The sequence below is a fragment of the Thermobia domestica genome, chromosome 8, assembly GCF_964235325.1.
Source record: "Thermobia domestica chromosome 8, izTheDome1.hap1.1, whole genome shotgun sequence".
Classification (NCBI taxonomy): Eukaryota; Metazoa; Arthropoda; class Insecta; order Zygentoma; family Lepismatidae; genus Thermobia; species Thermobia domestica.
This window is the reverse complement of record NC_137461.1, coordinates 158,711,633-158,732,024: the sequence shown is the minus strand read 5'-3', so window position 1 is coordinate 158,732,024 and position 20,392 is coordinate 158,711,633. Positions and strand designations below refer to the sequence as shown.

The 20,392-nt window shown below is 36.6% G+C and overlaps 1 protein-coding gene across 2 annotated transcripts in view; it reads right to left on the bottom strand.

The window, feature by feature from the left end:
- LOC145693308 (retinol-binding protein pinta-like) overlaps window positions 1-20,392 on the bottom strand; it is a 53,824-nt gene that overhangs the window by 13,961 nt on the left and 19,471 nt on the right. For both annotated transcript variants that reach the window (XM_081769172.1, XM_081769173.1), the window contains exon 4: window positions 12,207-12,456. In XM_081769172.1, the coding sequence (XP_081625298.1) occupies window positions 12,207-12,456 (250 nt within the window). The remainder of the gene's footprint in view (window positions 1-12,206; window positions 12,457-20,392) is intronic.

Below are 20,392 nucleotides of genomic sequence, written 5' to 3'. Positions count from 1 at the left end.
TCTGAACACTTTCTCTTACTTGGCGTAGGGTTTCTGGACGCTTTCGAAAATCATTGTTGGGCTCAAAAGGTCCAATACTGTCTGAGGCTGGTATTGTCTGTTCACTCTAGAATGAAAAAAAAATGTTTATAAACAACAATTGTAGTGCGAGCGTCAAGACCTTGCTTCTCAAACTTACATGGTTAATTCATAGTTGCCAGGAACATGAGTCGTCAAACTGAATGCACCTACTTCTGCACAACCGCAGACCAATTATTATTACTGCATAAATTTGCTACTTTTGAGATGACTGAGACATTAACGTTATGACAAATCAAATTAGTTATTATGTACTACATTCTTACATATAATGTCCACTCAATTTTGTACAAGTATTGTTGTTCGAAAGTGTTTGAAAGCCTTGTACGCCTGGCAATATTGGGAAGTTGCAGATTGTGTTGCAAATAATAAACAGAGATAGCAAAGATCGTTAGGTTCGGTGGACAGCGTTGTTTTCAAAATAAGGCGACAGAAACGTATTTTACTGATTGTAAACAGGGGCTGGGAATTTCGATGCGAGTGTGGGTGGAAATACTCTCGCCACATATTGCCTGTTGGTGAAGGTTTGCAATGTTGCAAACTGCCAAGTCTAGAATTTCATAATAATTGATCGAATTTTGAGAAGGGGGATTATGATGCAATAATTATAACTGACAATCATAGACTTAACCTATTAAGAAATAAAGTATGCTTTTGCAAGAACAATAGAATACACATTGAATTAGTGTTCAAAGTACAGTATAAAGCGAATTTTAACATGTAAACATTTTCAAGCAGTACAGATTTGCCCTCACTCTCTGGGCGCCCTTACCGGACACTGCTCAACACAAAAAAAGGCATTGAAATAGATAGATCGAGCGTGGGCATTAACCCGGCTCCGGCCGGTCTTCCTAATTAACGTTTTCTTCAGTCCTACGAGGTAAATGTTTAGATGGTAGCTTCTGTAAGGCCAGAATTGGGCCGAACACTCAGGCTCCAGAATATTATGTTGCCAACACTTTCGCAAATATAGTGGCGGTTGGCTCCGATATCCCTTTTTCGTTTTCTGACTGCTTAAATTCGTTATGAAGTAAATGCAGAAGTGTTTCTTTCATTCTCTTTCTTCCTTTCTTCTCATCTTTCTCATCTTCGCTCTCTTTTCCCCACCTTCTTAAAATTCGAATACTATCTTCCTGTAAGTCTGGTTTCTCTCCATGGCGCGAGGTTTAAAGAGACCAACCTGATATAGTTAACTATTAGAACTGTAACAATAAATTCACATTAGAGAAGAAGTAAACTGTTAGTTTCGAAATTTCCACAATCTGCAAAACCAAACCCTATTAGTGCTAAAATTGATGAGTTAGTGCCACTGTTACCATTGCAATAAGGAGAAAGGAGGGAAAGGACTGCTAAGATTCGCTAGTCAGGTTTTGTGTCAAAGCACAGCGCCAAGCTATAGTAAACGGACAATACAATGCGACCAAGCGCTGGCTCTCTTTTCCTGAGGCCGCTAGCATCGCTGTTTATATGGTAGCAGACGGTGTTTTTACAGAGTTGCCAACGGCTGAAAGCGTTAGGATACTAAATGTGCTAGAGCAAAACTAAAAAGTAATCGAGAGGGAGAGGCTGTATCGATAGCAGATAATACATGTTAGTGTTCGGTATCTTATCTTTCTTAAACAATCAGCATACGAACAACATAAAGAATGATTAAGAATTGAAGGTTTCCTGGTGGCGAATATTGTAGAGATGTTCTCGGGATATCAGCCAGACGAAGTCCGACGATAGAACCGACATTTCAAGAAGAGACATTGTTCTCGTCTTCAGGCCGATTATACTGAGACCAGTTCGTGTCTACTATATATAGGAGAGGAAAGTGGGCGGGGTTAATGTCTCTGATTGGATTCTATAGCTTAATGCTGATTGGTCGTATTCATACATGCTTTCTTTAGGACTGGTGTCCATGTCTGGCTGAGTTGAAATCCTGTATCCTTGTTGATATTGTTGGGTTCTTGTTGTATGGTAAGAGATTCTTTAATTATCCTTTCCCAGTGGTTTGAGCTCTTTGAAATAATTTTAGTTTCTGAAAATAAAATTCTATGTCCTTCCGTTATACTGTGTTCTACCAGGGCTGATTTCGCCGGATAAAACAGCTTGATATTTCTCTCATGCTCCTTACATCGATGTTCTATTGTTCGTCCTGTTTGTCCTATGTACATTTTCCCGCATTCGCAGGGAATGCAGTATACTCCTGGTGTTTTAAGACCTAAATCGTCTTTAACTGGACGAAGTAGTTTTCTGATATTTGATGGCGGTCTGTGTATCGTTTTGACGTTGTGTCTCTTCATGATTCTTGCAATGTTTCCTGATAGTTTCCCAGCGTAGGACAGGACTCCGATGTTGCCTGGATCTTCAGATTCTGTGGTGATCTTTTTACTGGAAAAGGTCCGTTTTAGGACCAATCGAATGTCATCTTCCTTGTATCCATTCTGCAGTAAGGTCTTCTTGAAATGTGCAAGTTCACTAGAGAAGCTTTCTTCGTCCAAGATTGCTTTTGCTCTAAGTGCAAGCGTGCTAATAACTGTATTGCGCTGTGATTTATGGTGAAAACTGTTTCCATTAAGATAAAGATCAGTGTGGGTAGGTTTTCTGTAAACACTGTGGCCCAGACTTCCATTAGGTTTGCGACGAATGAGGATGTCTAGAAACGGTATACAGCTTTCTGTTTCTATTTCCATTGTAAACTTGACGTTGCTGTGTTGATTGTTGAGAAATTCAAAGAACGATTGCAGTGCAATTCTCCCATGAGGTCAGATGAAAAAGGTATAATCAACATACCTATAGAAACATAATGACTTTAATGGTACTGTTTCTAGTGCTTTCTGCTCGAAGCTTACCATGAAAAAGTTTGTCACTGCTGGTGAGAGAAGTGACCCCATGGCAACGCCGTCCGTTTGTTCATAGTACTGTCCGTCGAAGAGAAAATATGTGGAAGTTAATGTGATCTTGAATAAATCAACAATCTCTGGCGGGAAGTGCTTACTGACAAGTAAACCTTACGTTTGGGTGAATCGAGTTGCTGACTGAGACACATATGAGAAAGTAGTACTAAATGTGGTCAGTATTTCAATGAAGTTTTAGGTGCGAAGCTCCAGGGGTTTAGGAGATACAGCTACCAGAACATCACATGGAAGTACAGAATAGTCTTCATACAGCTGGAGGTAAAAGCTCTGTAAGACCTCTTGTAACGACAAAAGGTGAATAACAAATATATGGATATATATTAGAACTAGGAGGAAGTCATATAGTAAGGGTATACCTGACGGCGGCCATCTTGAAATCCGCCATTTTGAATTAAGGTTAAGTTTTTAAAATAGGAATAGGGTCATGTGATACATGATTTAAGGCGCAAATTTAATCAGAACAACAATGGTGACGTTAATTTTGATTTACGCGCAATTGGTAAAAAGTTACAGGGAAATTAAATATTGTTGCTGCATATGTATTAGTCCTTTACCCCACCTTGTAAATTTTGTGTTAATGATAATAATTAAATAAAAAGCAGATGGATAAATATTAGGTCTATGGTAAGAGTTGCCTTGATGGCGGCCATGTTCAAATCCGCCATTTTGAATCAGACAAAAGAGTTTTGTATCAAGTTTTAAACAAAACACATAACAGTGACACCTTATTAATAGCAAATTTTACCATAAATCCAACGGTATAACCATTTTTGCTTTATCATTAACCAGCATTTGTTATCGCATAAACAAGTTGCTAATTTAAGGAAAAATGACCAAAGTGGAATTGAGTCATAATTGAACTTGGGTCTTTCTTCCAGAAAAGTCCTCAATTAGTACAATCAATATGTAGTTCAGAAAAGAGTGCATGACTTGCACAAATGCTCTGCTCACAGTGAGCACACCTGACAAAGGCAATCGAGTTACACTTGACACATTTGTCGTTAACAATTCCGTCAAAGCAGTAATCGTAAGGAGCGATCCATTAGTTTTGTGCTGGTTAATGATAAAGCAAAAATGGTTATACCGTTGGATGTATGGTAAAATTTGCTATTAATAAGGTGCCACTGTTATGCGTTTTGTTTAAAACTTTTGTCTGATTCAAAATGGCGGATTTGAACATGGCCACCATCAAGGCAACTCTTACCATAGACCTAATATTTATCCATCTGCTTTTTATTTAATTATTATCATTAACACAAAATTTACAAGGTGGGGTAAAGGACTAATACATATGCAGCAACAATATTTAATTTCCCTGTAACTTTTTACCAATTGCGCGTAAATCAAAATTAACGTCACCATTGTTGTTCTGATTAAATTTGCGCCTTAAATCATGTATCACATGACCCTATTCCTATTTTAAAAACTTAACCTTAATTCAAAATGGCGGATTTCAAGATGGCCGCCGTCACGTATACCCTTACTATATGACTTCCCTCTAGCCCTAATATGTACCCATATATTTGTTATTCACCTTTTGTCGTTACAAGAGGTCTTACAGAGCTTTTACCTCCAGCTGTATGAAGACTATTCTGTACTTCCATGTGATGTTCTGGTAGCTGTATCTCCTAAACCCCTGGAGCTTCGCACCTAAAACTTCACTGAAATACTGACCACATTTAGTACTACTTTCTCATATGTGTCTCAGTCAGCAACTCGATTCACCCAAACGTAAGGTTTACTTGTGAGTAAATTTAACGTGTCTTGTACTGGAACTCTGGCAAACAGAGAGATCACATCAAAACTGACCAGGATGTCGTCTGGAGAAATGCGTGTCGTCTTTAATATTTCCACAAATTCATTTGAGTTCTTGACGTGGTGTTCACACTGTCCTACTAGCGGTTGAAGAAGAGAGGTGAGATACTTAGCCAAACTCAAATCAGGAAGATTCTACAGAGGACCAGTTTCGCCCTTGTACGGGAACGCATCAATTTCACTCGCCAGAAACTCGACAGCGTAGACCGACAGCTTCTATCAACATACCTTTTCCTGACTGCACGGTTGGCTCCCTCTGATTGGGATTGGGTGAATAAAAGCTCCGCAGCACAAGCAGAATTATTTCTCCACAAGACCACAATCAAGCAAACCAGGAAGTTTTCACTCTACACAGACAGTACCAGAAATACCGGACCAGTCTCAAAATAAAGTCATTATCAATCTCACTGACATGCCATTAGACGAAACCACTTCCTCGTTGTTAAGGAAAGGGCTGAACTTTGCTCCAGTTCCCAGGACCATGCCAACAGGAGATATAATCTCTAGCATTGAACAAGCAGTACAGCCACTACCAGCAGAAGAAGCAGAAGAAATCTGCCAAGATGTATGCCTGGTCCTGAAAAGGGCCAGATTGCCAAAACCCAACATCACAAAAGAAAAAAGAACAGCACTTAAGAAACTTCGTCAGGACGCCAGCAACACTGTACTGCTAGTGGATAAAGGCAACGCCACCATACTCATACCCACTGAAGTCTACAAAAAGAAGATGTCGGATTTACTCAACGACTCTGCCTATAGACAACCCAAAAAGAATTCCACCTCCAGTATTAAACGTAGAATTACTACACTTCTGAATAAACCAACGTACCAGAAGAAACACGCAAGAAAATCACGCCACATAATTGCCAACCACCGAGAGTGTATGGACTGCCGAAAGTACACAAGATTGATATTCCAATGAGACCCATTATTAGTGCGATTGGAAGCCCAACTTACAGCCTGGCTAAGTACCTCACCTCTCTTCTTCAATCGCTAGTAGGACAGTGTGAACACCACGTCAAGAACTCAAATGAATTTGTGGAAATATTGAAGACGATACACATTTCTCCAGACGACATCCTAGTCAGTTTTGATGTGGTCTCTCTCTTTACCAGAGTTCCAGTACAAGACACGTTAAATTTACTCAGTAAGCACTTCCCGCCGGAGATTGTTGATTTATTCAAGATCACAAGAAGATTCAACTTCCACATATTTCCTCTTCGACGGACAGTCGGACGGCGTCGCCATGGGGTCACTTCTCTCACCAGCAGTGGAAAACTTTCTCATGGTAAGCTTCGAGCAGAAAGCACTAGAAACAGTACCATTAAAGTCATTATGTTTCTATAGGTATGTTGATTATACCTTTTTCATCTGGCCTCATGGGAGAATTGCACTGCAATCGTTCTTTGAATTTCTCAACAATCAACACAGCAACATCAATTTTACAATGGAAATAGAAACAGAAAGCTGCATACCGTTTCTAGACATTCTCATTCGTTGCAAACCTGATGGAAGTCTGGGCCATAGTGTTTACAGAAAACCTACCCACACTGATCTTTATCTTAATGGAAACAGTTTTCACCATAAATCACAGCGCAATACAGTTATTAGCACGCTTGCACTTAGAGCAAAACCAATCTCGGACCAAGAAAGCTTCTCCAGTGAACTTGCACATTTCAAGAAGACCTTACTGCAGAATGGATACAAGGAAGATGACATTTGATTGGTCCTAAAACGGACCTTTTCCAGTAAAAAGATCACCACAGAATCTGAAGATCCAGTCAACATCGCAGTCCTGTCCTACGCTGGGAAACTATCAGGAAACATTGCAAGAATCATGAAGAAACACAATATCAAAACCATACACAGACCGCCATCAGATATCAGAAAACTACTCCGTCCAGTTAAAGACGATTTAGGTCTTAAAACACCAGGAGTATACTGCATTCGAGAACGAGAACGATGCATCGAAGACGAGAACGATGTCAGTTCTTGAAACGTCGGCTCTATCGTCGGATTTCACATGGCTGATATCCCGAGAACATCTCTATAATAAAGAATGATTATTTCGGAAATGGTAAAAACTTGTGGTTTCTTCTAATATTAAACCAAAGGGCGTAACCATTTTAAATAATTTATAATAATAATAATTATTATTATTATTATTTAATAATTATGATGCATTTGTTGTGTCAATGGCATCGCAAGCGGTGGGCATGATCTAGGGCCTCACGCTTTCATTGACTTCACACAACCAAAGAGTTTAAATACAATTTGACACTGATTTTATAAAGACACATCAATTCAATGTAAGTACAAACAATGATGAATTCGGATTTGTTTACGTAAAACATAACACAATCAGTTGTTCTTTCAGAAAAAGTGATCCGGGAGGCACACGTAGTATATTGGGAGGGCACTGCTGGTACTATTGTATTTATTGTTATACTATAGACGTATTAGTTTGGTCTCGTCCGGGGGGCACTCTCAGAGCTGCGGGGGGAGTACCCACAGAAACATGTCTGGAAGAAACACTGAACGCAATGGTGGCTTCAACAAACTTATCATTACTCTTGTAATATTAGGCCACAAACATAGGCGACTTGAAACAGACTTATCATCTATTCTTGTAACATTAGGCCACTAGTATAGGCGACAGGCAGTGAGGGTACTTTAACATTGCAATAAAGAAAGCAAACATATTTCATTTCTTTAGCGCTAATAACTTCGTTGAGATTAATTGAGTTCGAGAATGTATTATTATTATTATTATTATTATTGTTATTATTATTATTATTATTATTATTATTATTATTATTATTATTATTATTATTATTATTATCTATTTGAAAAAGGTTGGCGTTACAAAATTTGTTGCCCAGGGATCAGCGAGCATTTCTCGCTATATATATATATATATATATATATATATATATATATATATATATATATATATCATTATCATTAGTGTCCGTAATCGGTATCGAGTTGTTTTGTGTACTCGGTAGAACAAGTTAGCATTTAGCATTCTGGTTCTAAAATGGCTGAAATCTCGGGTTCAAATCTAGGATCGTCTATTTGTAGTAAGAACTATTGTTTTGCGAACCAAGGATTATAAATCAATGTTAAAGGCAAAAAATCAAATTGTCCAATTGTCTATCAATTACCAGTCATCGGACTAAATTTATCAAATTACTTCTAAACACAATATTAAATAATATTACACAACATTATTAAATTAATAATGTACTGAATAGTATTTCAAAATTCTCGTACATTTCACATGACATTCAATTAAACAAATATGGGTGGTCACTATTTTTCTTGGGACGCAGATTACTGAAACATATTCTGTAGTTGGTAACCCTGTTCGCAAGGGATGTTTTGATGTTAGTTTCACTTGTGGCCACGGCCTGCTCACCGCTATGTTGAGCTATAGCTATAAAAGAATTCGTAAGCGGAGTACTATGTATTGACGGAAAATGTGATAGAAGGGAGAAACAAAATTATCTTTGGAATTTTTGTTGACAGTGACGTAAAGATTTTTGGATTCACAAATTTTCTTTGTAAATTCTGTACTACGTAGAATATAGGCTTGTTGTTGTGTATTACATTTTGATCAAAGACGCTTGAGCAAAGACGGGGAGCAAAAATGAGGCATGAGACGGTAAGCGATCTAAGTTTATACAATACGGAAAATCATAAACAAGAAACACTAGAGTGTAAAGTGCCTCAATCAATTTTTCACTTGTATATCTTTCCACAGGATCATAAATAAGTATGTCGTAGAGATCCGCAACTATTAATATATATATATATATATATATATATATATATATATATATATATATATATATATATATATATACTGTATATATATTACTTGCCAGATTATAGGAGATCCCTACGTTCCATTGGGGAATCCCTCACACACATCTTGCAGATGTTTGAAACATACATTTTTTAATCGAGCAGGTATGATTTCGAGTGTCATGTTCTAAACCACACTCTCTACGTATCGTTGTTTTAGAATTACAGTCCTCTGAAATTCATTTTTCCACGCTTTCGGCACCTTATATCGCCGAAACTATCCCTCACTAACCAAAGTTCAAGAGGACTTTTTTGATTGTTTCGGTGTCAGGAATCAGCTCCCGAAGTTTGTTCAAATAGTTTCTTATTACCATATATATATATATATATATATATATCGTTTTCTATTGGCAGTGTGGAGGAGAGTCCAATTTGATCAAGAATCAAGCAAGAGAAGGGCACCTTTGGAAGATAGCAAGTCAAGTTTAAAAAAACGCATTTTTTAATTATACTTGTTTAGGAAAGCAAGATTGGCAGTTTGGAATTTTCTTTCTAAGAAAATTCCACATGTTTAGTAGTTAGACTATTTGCAAAGCAGCAAGTCGAATCTTGGTCACTATAATTTCTTAGCATGGGGAACAATGAAGCACTTGAAGAGCTTCATCTTGAAACGACTGAGATATTCAAAGAAGACTTTTGGTGATCCTAAACCAATACACAGGGTACAATTTGTTTTCGACAGTTTTCAAGCTTTACAATACTCTGATTATTCTTTTTTTCATATGGTGAACCTGTACCTTCAGATATGATAGAGAGGTCCATGGGATCATTTTTCTGTGCCGTTATGATGTCTACAGCTATCAAGATTTAAAATTGGATAGCTCAGATTGAGATGTTGGTTGGTGGAAAAAGCAACTATACCTTGAAATGTTACATCGTTCTTGTCTATTGTTGTACTCGTGAACCTATAAAGGGCATCGGCCATGGTCTCTGATCTCTTAACATGTTTGAAAGTGTACTCATATTCAACACGAAGTAAGGTAACTTCTCAGAAATTTACCTGAAAGGGGGTTGGTGCTTTGTAGAAAAGGCTATAAATAATCGTCGCATAATAGTACAAAATGTTGTCTCAATAATGTAATCCCTGTCCCTTACTCTCTTTATGATCGAGTGATCGGTTTGTATAACTTCGAAGATTCTTCACATTATTAGATGTGTGATGTCTTGTTCCTCAATTTGATTCCCTCCTCTGCCAATTTTGTGAGGATCAGTCAAGAATAATGTTAAAAGTTCAATGTTAAAAGAGCTTGTGTCTACACCCTTCATGACCAGAAAAAAAACTCAGATTTGTGAATAACTGTATTTGTCTATATATTTATATGCTCTACAGAACTAATCTGTTTCCTTATCAAAAATAATATTAAGAATCTGTGAAAACTAATTAACCCTTTCACTGTGGAAGGCGACGGACAAAAAATTTCCCTAACCTGCGAATGTCGATTATAGTCGACGTGTTAAAATTTGCCTGTATCTTGGGTTTGTCGATTGTAGTCGCCAAAGGTTTTCTGTGTGATTTCTATTGTTTATCGAAAACAATAGAACACAAACAAAAATGAACGGTACAACTTTGGCGACTACTCTCGACAAAGCCAAGATACGGACAAACAAATTTTAACACGTCGACTATAGTCGACATTCGCATGTTAAGGAAATTTGGTTCTGTCGACAAAAGTCGACTTCCTCTGTGAAAGGGTTAAAGAAGTCAATATATAGTGTTGAAGTAAATTAACACTTGGAGTAACCTTATATTGCATAAACACTTTTCGTACTATTTTGGAAAGTGATTTACAGTGTTATTATATGTATATGGAGAAACCATTTCCACTGAAAACGTTAGATATGTCCTTTAGCCTTAACAATTAGTAATTGAATGAGTGAGTTGGAAAAGGGACTCATTCCAAAATGCTCAATGTATCGAAATTGGATAGTATTTATGATCACTATTCCATTTTTCACTAATACGTTCCTACCTAGGTACAGACATAAGGATAGCAGACCTAAAATTGTGGCTGTAGGCAAAGAATTAAATAAGTATCTTAGTTTAGTTTGCCTACTTATGGAATATGTACCTTCCTAACCAACTCGTTCAATTAATATAAACTCTTTCTCTGAACTACAATTATTTTCTCTATCAAGATTGCAGTGTACTTATTGGTTTTCATTGCATTCATACTGTGATACTACGTTGTTGCATATTATTCAATATTTACGTAGGCTAACCTGCTTACTAACAATTAATAGTGCTACAAGATAGAGTACCTCAATAGAAGTGACAAGACCTTTTTGGTGATAGTGTTGTTGCGAATTACAGAAGATCTTAACTTTCTCGTTTTATTGCATAGCGATGAGTCACAGTATTAATAAGTCAAATTCTTATTGTACGCATCGTTCTATTACTTTCAACGGTAATCGGAAATAATATTAACCCTACAATCACACCGTGGGGTCACCGGCGACCCCAGTGCATATAAAATGCGTTCTGCGCCAGCGTCGCTGTGAGACGGAAACACAACACTTTGTCTAGCTTCAGTTCGGAGCATGCTGTTGACACTGCAAGTTGCATTGTTGTGTTGGTGCGGAAAGTTCTGTGTTATTTTGAGTGCTCGGGTCATATATGACCCCACGGTGTGATTAATGAAACGTAGTTTGTTTTGAATAGCCATATAACAAATCATTTTCTAGTGGGCGATTTTTTTTACGAATGGCGGCATCAAGGAAGTTTTCTAACCAGGAAGATATTGTTCGTATTTTAGAAGAATCAGATGATGATCTGTCCGATGCTGATGAACTGTTAAGTGAAAATGAGGATAATGAGGAGCAGGATGATCAATCGGAAGATGAATTTGAAGCTGATGTTGATAACGATGATATTTTGTTGACTTGTTACAACGTCATTTATGGGAAGAATGACAGTAAGTGGTACACTAAACCCTTAAAAAAAATCCACTAGAACGTTAAAAAAATAACATTGTTATTCATCTCCCAGGGCTCAAGAAGGAAGCGAAACAAAGAACCGATGCAAAGGACATTTGGCTACTGTTTTTTTTTTCAGATGACATTTTGAACACAATTGTGATTTTTACCAATGAAGAAATAGAAAGACAAAAGTGTGTCTTCAAATCAGATCAGAGTTATCTATCCCCCACTGACAAAATTGAATTGTGTGCCTTATTTGGTTTGCTTTATCTAGCCGGTGTTCTAAAAAATTCTCACCTGACAGTAAGTGATATGTGGTCTGAAGCGTTTGGTCCACCTGCATTTAGGAGCACTATGTCAAGAAATAGATTTGAATTTCTCATAAACTGCTTGCGTTTTCACGATAAAGCTACAAGGCACCAAAGGAAATCTATCTAGTCGAATAAAACGACTCTCCAGACTGGGGTCGTATATGACCCCACGGTGTGATACATGTCCTAATAAAAGCACGGTGTGGTTGTAGGGTTAAGCGTTACTTGAAACCATGCTTTGCTTATACTAGCTTTGAATTATGCTTGCTTTTTCATTTGATAATGGAACTCATAGTCTAATAGATAAACTTACAAACAAAAGCGTGAAGTATTTCTTTAGGGGGGCACTTAAAAGCTTTGCTGCATGCTCAGCTCCAAAATAATACAGGTCCATTATTACAATCAATCCTCTTCTCAGAGTGTCTACTTTATATGATACATCTAATGCCATTGTAGCTATCCAAAACAACTTTTCCACATCTAAATTGGCACCAATTTCCGGATACTTGAATATTACTACTCGATAACCTTCTGCAGTCAAGTTCGGGAGAAAACAAATGTCACTGAAATACAAAAATTAAAATAAAATAGCATGGTTCACTTAAAATATCCTTTGAGTATTTTGCAAATATTATTTACAAACATCTATCTTGTAAAAGTCAGAACGAAATTTTCTGGGATCATGCATTGCGATGAGAAATATGAAACTTCATTTCACTACAAGTTATCATTCAAAATAGGGGAAGAATACTTTTCAGCATAATTTCAGTATTAATTGAAGGGGTAATTTGGATAAGGGCGTATCGACCTGTTTCCGGTAAAACGAAATATACATATTTTCTGCAAGTTTGAGCATGTCCGCTTGTGTCTAAGTGGTGTTAAGGTAATATCTCTGCTGCGTAGCCAACGCCTGTCTCCAAAAATATTGTGTGAATACGTTGATTAATTGAATAAGGGCGTTTGTTTTTCTGCTTTCCTGAAAAATTGAAGAATTGCTAGTTACACCATTATTCAAATTAACCCATCATTTCAGGTATAATGTCTTACATAATAACCATAGCGCTTTGAAGAGAAAGTGTGGATTCTCCCGCTCTAGTCCATATAAACTGTCAACCCTCTGTTGTCCCCAAGGCTAGGGTGGCGCTGCGATCGTTTTCAGATTTCACCAGAGCGTAGTTTCCTCCCTGACATGAATGACTGCCGATGCTTTGAACACTAAGATCCCTTCCTCTGGACTTTTTAAAAATTGCTCACACCATAAAACTCTGTAGAACATGTATTTAATCAACAACACAAAGATCACTTTCGCATCTGAAAGAACACTTGAATAAGAACATGTATTTAATCAACAACACAAAGATCACTTTCGCATCTGAAAGAACACTTGAATATCTTCGTGTCACCATTCAAAGTACATTGGAAATAGCCGAATATTTGTGGAATAATAGTTTTCCTACATATTAACATCAACATTTAATCAGGATCCACTGGAATGACATTTCGGAATTATAAGATCATTGTCATGTGATGATTACCCTTCTACCCTTGACTTTCTTCATTTACATATGTTGCAGTCTATGTATGTTCCTGAAAAAAAAAAAAAAACTTGCTTTCTTCGAGTTCACACTGTGAACCTCAAATATTTCTCTCACGACTTCAGTTAAATGAGAAAATTGGCCAAAAAAAAAAAAAAATCACTGAAGAAAAAATAAATAAATTGAAGAAAAAGGCGTTACACAATATCATTTTCAAGTTGATTTTGGTTGAAAAGAATACAGATGCATGTGACTGGATAAGTAATTCTCCACCACTTCCAAAATGCAGTACTGCAAAAGAAGGTCTCGTTTATCATTTGTCAGGTTACATAGAAAAAAGTCAAAATTCACTAAATGTACATGCTGTATAAGTAAATTACGAAGAATATCTTCAAAAGAAAATAACGGCGCTGTCTTCACCAAATTAAGACTGGAAATTCATCTCTAATGTACTCAACTCAAGAAGTGTTTAGAGTGTTATTACAGGCAGAAAAGTAGTGACCGCTAACATTGCATCTAATAAAAGCATGTAAGGTGACATATTTTTATGATACTTTGGACAGTTTGAATGAAATCAAAGTTGAGGCCATAGTGCTGGGATGTAGGAAGGAACATTCATTCCATGGAACTAATTCCCAAATTGATTTTTACATTATATCAAATGCCGTTTCTCTTTTCGCTCAAAGAAAATTCGGAAGGAGTTAGCGTCGTCAAAAATCGCAAAATCATCACTCAAGTTTTCAAAAATTGCTAGTGTCTAATTACTGACCCAGGGCTCAACGAAGAAATCTTGCAGTATAGTTATAGGTAGGCCTATATTTCCTACTTATAATATTATCTATGTTATCAATTTATTTTTATAATGAAACTTGCATAAAGCACGGAAAGCAATGGGTCCGACATTTTCGTCCGTTTTGAACAGATTTCCGTTTTATACAAATTTGAAGAGCAATATAAAGACACACCGGGACTTTGAAAAGTTTCCGTTAATGACAGATTTCCACTTGAAGTTCTGGTTTATACAAGTTCCATTATATTTTAAAATGTAACTTGGGTTTTGTCTCAATGCCATGTATAAAATATACAAAGAATTTATTAATAGATGGAAAAATATTATAACAAATTTGAGAGTTTGGAAATTTGTGGGTGCAGAAATTCTTTTTTAATTATTTTTTAAAATTTTATGTTTATCTACAAATTACTGCTACATATGTATTAAGTATACAATTTAATACTGAAATCAACTAAGTACACGCTACGTTTCTGTAACTGAATTAATAAACTGTTAAAAAAAGAAGAAACATATATGAGATTTACATTTGTTTCTGTAGCGTTTCATACGAAGTGGGATCGTAAAACTACAACAGCGCCTCTCTGTGGTTAACCACTCCAACTAACGCAGAGTATTCACACTTTCTCTTCAAAGCGCTATGTAATAACTTTGAACAATATTACTGAAACCTGTTCGATGAAAATGGCATGGCTAAATATAATTAAACCAAAGTTCAACAGATATCTGTTATGTATTTACATTTATAAATTAAAGAACTTATTTTGAAAAATATTACGTACTAATGAGGAAATATAACTTGAAATAATACTTTTATAGCTATAGCGTATATGTAGATACATCTACACTGCATTATTGGTGTACTGTAAGATAATATATACTCATATACATATATTCTAATTGCTAAAAGTAACAATTGAAAGTCAAAGCAAGCTCTATTAATATTAAATTAATGCTGTGTGTCTATAAAGTTCTCTCACTATATTTTGAATTGCTCTCATATAACTTGATATTGAAAGTGAGAGATGAATACGAGTTGCCTACCAAATATATTTTGATCCTTAGACATACTTTCTCGACGAACTGAAATACTCAACATCTGTAAAGTCAGACTTGAGGAGCTGAGAATTGTGAAGTGGGAAAGCAAAATTGTTATAAACACTTAGCAAATCGGTGCTGGAGTTATGTGATGTACTTCTTATGGTGATAATTTTATTAAAATGATTAGGCCTTGCTTAGATATCATTTTCAGCAATTTGACACGTCGTTTCCAAATGAATCAAGCTAAAGATTTGAATGGCATTCGTAGTCTAAATGACAAAGCGAGTTCCAGTAATATTCTCCTATGGATTTAATAAAACTATTGTACGATTTAAAACGCATATACTTATAACACTAGGGGCAGTTCTGATATTGCAAAGGCACTACTAGTTGCCAAACAGTATTGTGGATTAAGTAAAAAAATGATGACGTTTTGGTGAAAGATATCGAAAGCAATAACTTCCTCAAAATGGACAACGTTAATGGTTGTGGTATGAAAGAATAACGACGGTTTGTGACTACGTATTTACGACGAAGTTACCTTAATAAAGCATTACTGAAAATTACGCACCCTCTACCTCAACCTGAAGATATCTCCAAATAGCTATTTGGAATGTCAGTACTTATTGTTCTAGATTTACACACAGCAGAAATTATTTGATAAGAAATTTAAATTGTTTTTGATTGTTACTGGGCCATAGATAGTATGTCAACAACAAAGATTACCCTCTTGCCTAACCTGCAGCTCTCATTTTACAAAATGTAATAGAGCAAATATTGACGGGTTTAATACAAATATTCTTGAGGATGTATTGATAGCAGCTCACGTAGGAATTTTTGACACATACGCACAAGGTCTTACAACGTCTTTGTGAATACAACATAGAAGTACGTCTATATATGTATAATTTCTATAACGGATTATTCAATGCTTAAGCCACACAATATCACAAAAACGTTATTTTTTTCCTTAGTAGAACATCCGGATGCCACTATGGATTGCGCAGCATTCCAAAGATGTCATTCAATTGAAATCCTATCTCGATATGTTACAGCTTATAAATAGTTGTCCTCCTTACCCAATAGTCTCTTTCTCCCCTTTAGTATTGTCAATCGTTCAGGAGGTACATGAAACACACCCGAGTCAACATATTGTGCTATTAATGTTGTAGAACCAGTGATGCAGGTCTAGAGTTTAATGAAAGACCTAGTCCCCAAGCAATCCAGAGAAAACAAATAATAAAAAATGATACTATACTAAAATAAAAATAAATTAAATATAGAAGGATTTAACATTTTTATCTCTTACGTTGGTAATTTCTTCTATACCCACCGTTTATTTAAACGATTCGTATGAATAATCCAGCTATATGAGACAACCCCTCCCTCAATATCTCCACCTTGCCGTGGTGGTGGAGGCTTGCGTGCTCAAATGATCGCAACAGATGTGCCGGAAATAGTTTCGCTATCAGAGGGCTTTCCATGCCGGACAGGTCTTTAGAGGTAGGAGACAGACGAAGAGAGATATTATGGTAGTGTTCAGCAGCTTTACCATTACCACACTGAGGCTGAAGATGATTGACATCGGCAAGCCTCAGATTGAGATCGGCAGGGACAGGATGTCCTCTATGGCTGTTTCACTGCGAGGTGGAAGGACCTGGGACACCACCACTTTACTCAGTCTCTAGAAAACAACATTGAAAGAGAAATAAGAGAATGTTATATTAGGGAATACGACACTACTGTTTCACTGAGGGTCGTCCCCGGCAGTAGAGGGAAACACAGTAGGACCTCCTCGATCGTCATCAAACGAAACCCCTGCAAGATAGGACCCTTGAATGTACGATCGCTGTTAGAGTGTGGAAAACTGGAAAACCTAAATAAAGAAATGGAACGCATGAAGATAGATATCTTGGGAATCAGCGAAGTTAGGTGGTCTGATGGAGGAGACAGGAGTGCGAGAGGTGCACGATTAATTGAATTCTGCAAAAGCCATAATTTGACTGTAACAAATACGCTCTTCGATCAACTACTAAGAAGAAGATACAAATGGACAAGACCAGTAGACAAAGAAAGATATCAAATAGACTATATACTGGTCCAACAAGCATTTAGAAATCAAGTGAAGAACAGTAAGAGTTACCCAGGAGCAGACGTTGATTTAGACCTAATTTAGTTTTAATGAAGAGCGAACTCCGAATAAAGAGGCAGAGAGTGGTAGCACCAAACAAAAGATGGAACATAATCAAGCTAAGAAGAGATAAAAACATGAAAAGGGAATTTGCAAATGCAACAGACGAAGAGACGCCTAAGGTAGCCTTAGCAGGTGATGACAAAAGGGAATCGGAAGCAATGAGAGCAGGGATTACAAAGGCTGCCGAGAACACATAGCAAGAGAAACGAGAACCCAATATAAACCCTATATAACAGTAGAAATATTGTAACTGATGGAGCAAAGAAGACAGTTCAAGATAAGAAACAAAGAAGAGAAATACAGAAGGTGCAGAAATCACAACAGAGAAGTAAAGAAGGCCAGAGAAAACTGGATATAAAACTTGAGGAAAAGAAATTGAAGAAAATATAGCCAAAGGCAATACTATGGTAGTGGGCAGCATATAGTTGGGTGAGAAAACAGTTGGGTGAGAAAAAGAAACGCACAGACACTATCATAGACAAGGACGGGACAATGCTAATAGAAGAGGAGCAGAAAAGAAGATGGAAGGAATACATTGCAAAATTCTACAAAGGAGACACAGTGATCGAAGAAGAGAGAGAGAAGGAAGAAGACATCGATGAAAATGAATTAGGACCATCAATTTTACAGTGCGAGTTTGACAATGCTTTGGAGAAAATGCAACATGATAAAGCTCCAGGAATAGACCAAATACCAACCGAAGTGATTAAGAATCTCGGAATAGTAACAAAGAAGAAATTATTTTATCATATTAATGAAATGTACATCTGTAATATCATCTTGACCGCTAGAGAGTTCGATATTCTAGCGGTTACCGAGAAACACCACAGAGCATTTCCAAAACTGACCACTGAAGCTTAGTAACGACTCCAGAACCATTTTTACGCAAAATTAACTGGGTATCCCCAAATAATTTGGGGCTACCAGGGGTCGCCAAAAATTAAGTTATAAGATCTTTTGAAAATATGTCTCACCACTCGTTACTCTTATGTTTACGGATGTGTCATATTTTTTTTCTGCCTGAAACCCAAAAGTCCATACCCAACTCATGGTGCATAATGCACATTATTTCCCGTCTTTATGTTTGTTGACCACCGATGATTCATCTCAGACTAAACGCTTTCCCATTGACTCTCACACCCTTCCAATTTAATGATAAAATATTTTTATACAAATAAATGATTACTCTGGAAGCAGAGAAATATATGTAAAACTACTATTCTATCATTTTGATATACCAATGTGTTTTATACTGTAGGTATGTGGATTGGCGTTGATAGGTGCCAAACATTGATGGATCATAAAACCTATTATATCCAACCCCTCTCTTCTCCTTAGCAATGATGTGTTTATCCTATGATTAAGATATTCGAAGAGTGCTTATTGATTTCTACATACGTATCGTATTTTTATTTGAGTGAATCTTTGTATTATATGTAACTTTCGATTCATCTTACTTAGCCTCTTAGCACATATGGGCATTGGCATTGGAAAAGCACGTTCTTGTGGCCTTAACCGCGTATAGTGAATTATCGATGCCGCAGCTATTTTACTATGTATACACTTAAATTATTTTATGTGGTACTGTCACACAGCCATCAAAGAAGAAGTATACATCTTGAAAATGTTGCATTTTATGTATATGGTTCGAACTTTTGTTTATCTTCATACTTACCTCTCCTTTGAGTTGCAAATCCACTGTCGGACTTAAGAGTGGTTTGCTGAAGTCAGTCATTTTCCTTGCTCTTAGGTGGAAATACAACCATCCTCACCTGGTTGTGTCTGTGCCCATTGTTTTGTTTATTGTGATATGTATTGAATATTGTAAAACCTTTTAAAATCCACACCATTTTAGTTTACTTTTATTTGTTTTGTGATTATATTTTTATTTATTCAGCTTCTTTATTTGTTTTTCGTTTTCTTTTCTTATTTTCTGGAGTTATGTGTTTTAATCGACGGGAATGATGCTTTGATAGAATTTCTATTCCCCTTGACCGCGCTGACCTCACACTTATTCTGCGGTGACAGTGCACCTACTGCATTGGTAAAGGAGTACCATTACTTCTAGCTATGAACACTCCGATGTGGTATCTTCGGACCCTTGCAATTGTAATTTTCACTTCTTCACATGTTCACTTTACGTGTTTTAAATACAGACAATTTCGTTACTTAAAAAATTCTTAACTTCGAATCCGAGTACAATCTGCTGTAAGAAACCCAAATCAGACATCAATGAGACCGAAGGTCAGTCTACTGAAGAATGTGTGGAAAGAATAAATATCGTGATTTCTGTAGTCCTAATTTTGCAATTAAAGAAAAAAAGATGCTGATAGGGATAGTGAAGAATCAAACCGTTTCAATGTTATTAAGAGGTCTTTTTTATACTGCTGAACAAATGAAGGACATCAGCAAACTTAGAAATGGCACTGTAATAGTGGAAGTGCTTTATGAGAACCAGTCTGAGAAGCTACTAAATTCGGAGAGCATTGGCCATCTTCGCGTCACAGTAGAATCCCACTGTCTATTGAATGTTGGTTGGAGGAAATTTCACATCTGTATTTCCTGAATGCGACCGAGGAGGAAATTAAATCAAGCTGAGCATGTAGTAGAATTATCCCGAGTCTAAAATAAGAAGTCAGGCGAAGTGCTTATGTAACTGATTCTTTTTTTTCAGTTTGTTTACTATTCCGAAATTCGTCATGGCTGGATAGTGCCCATTAAATTGGGTCACTAATTTTCCAATCCTCTTCGGTGCTTTAAGTGTTTTTAATGTTAACTTTTATGGCGCACAAGGAGGATGTGTAAAACAAAGACTACTATTTATCTGAAGTGGCCTGGGAAATCATGGAGCGGAAACCTGTACAGCGAGCAAGTCATATTACGTTAATTGTAAAGGTGATCATAATGTATGACATAAGGAGTCCAGCCTTTCACGGAAA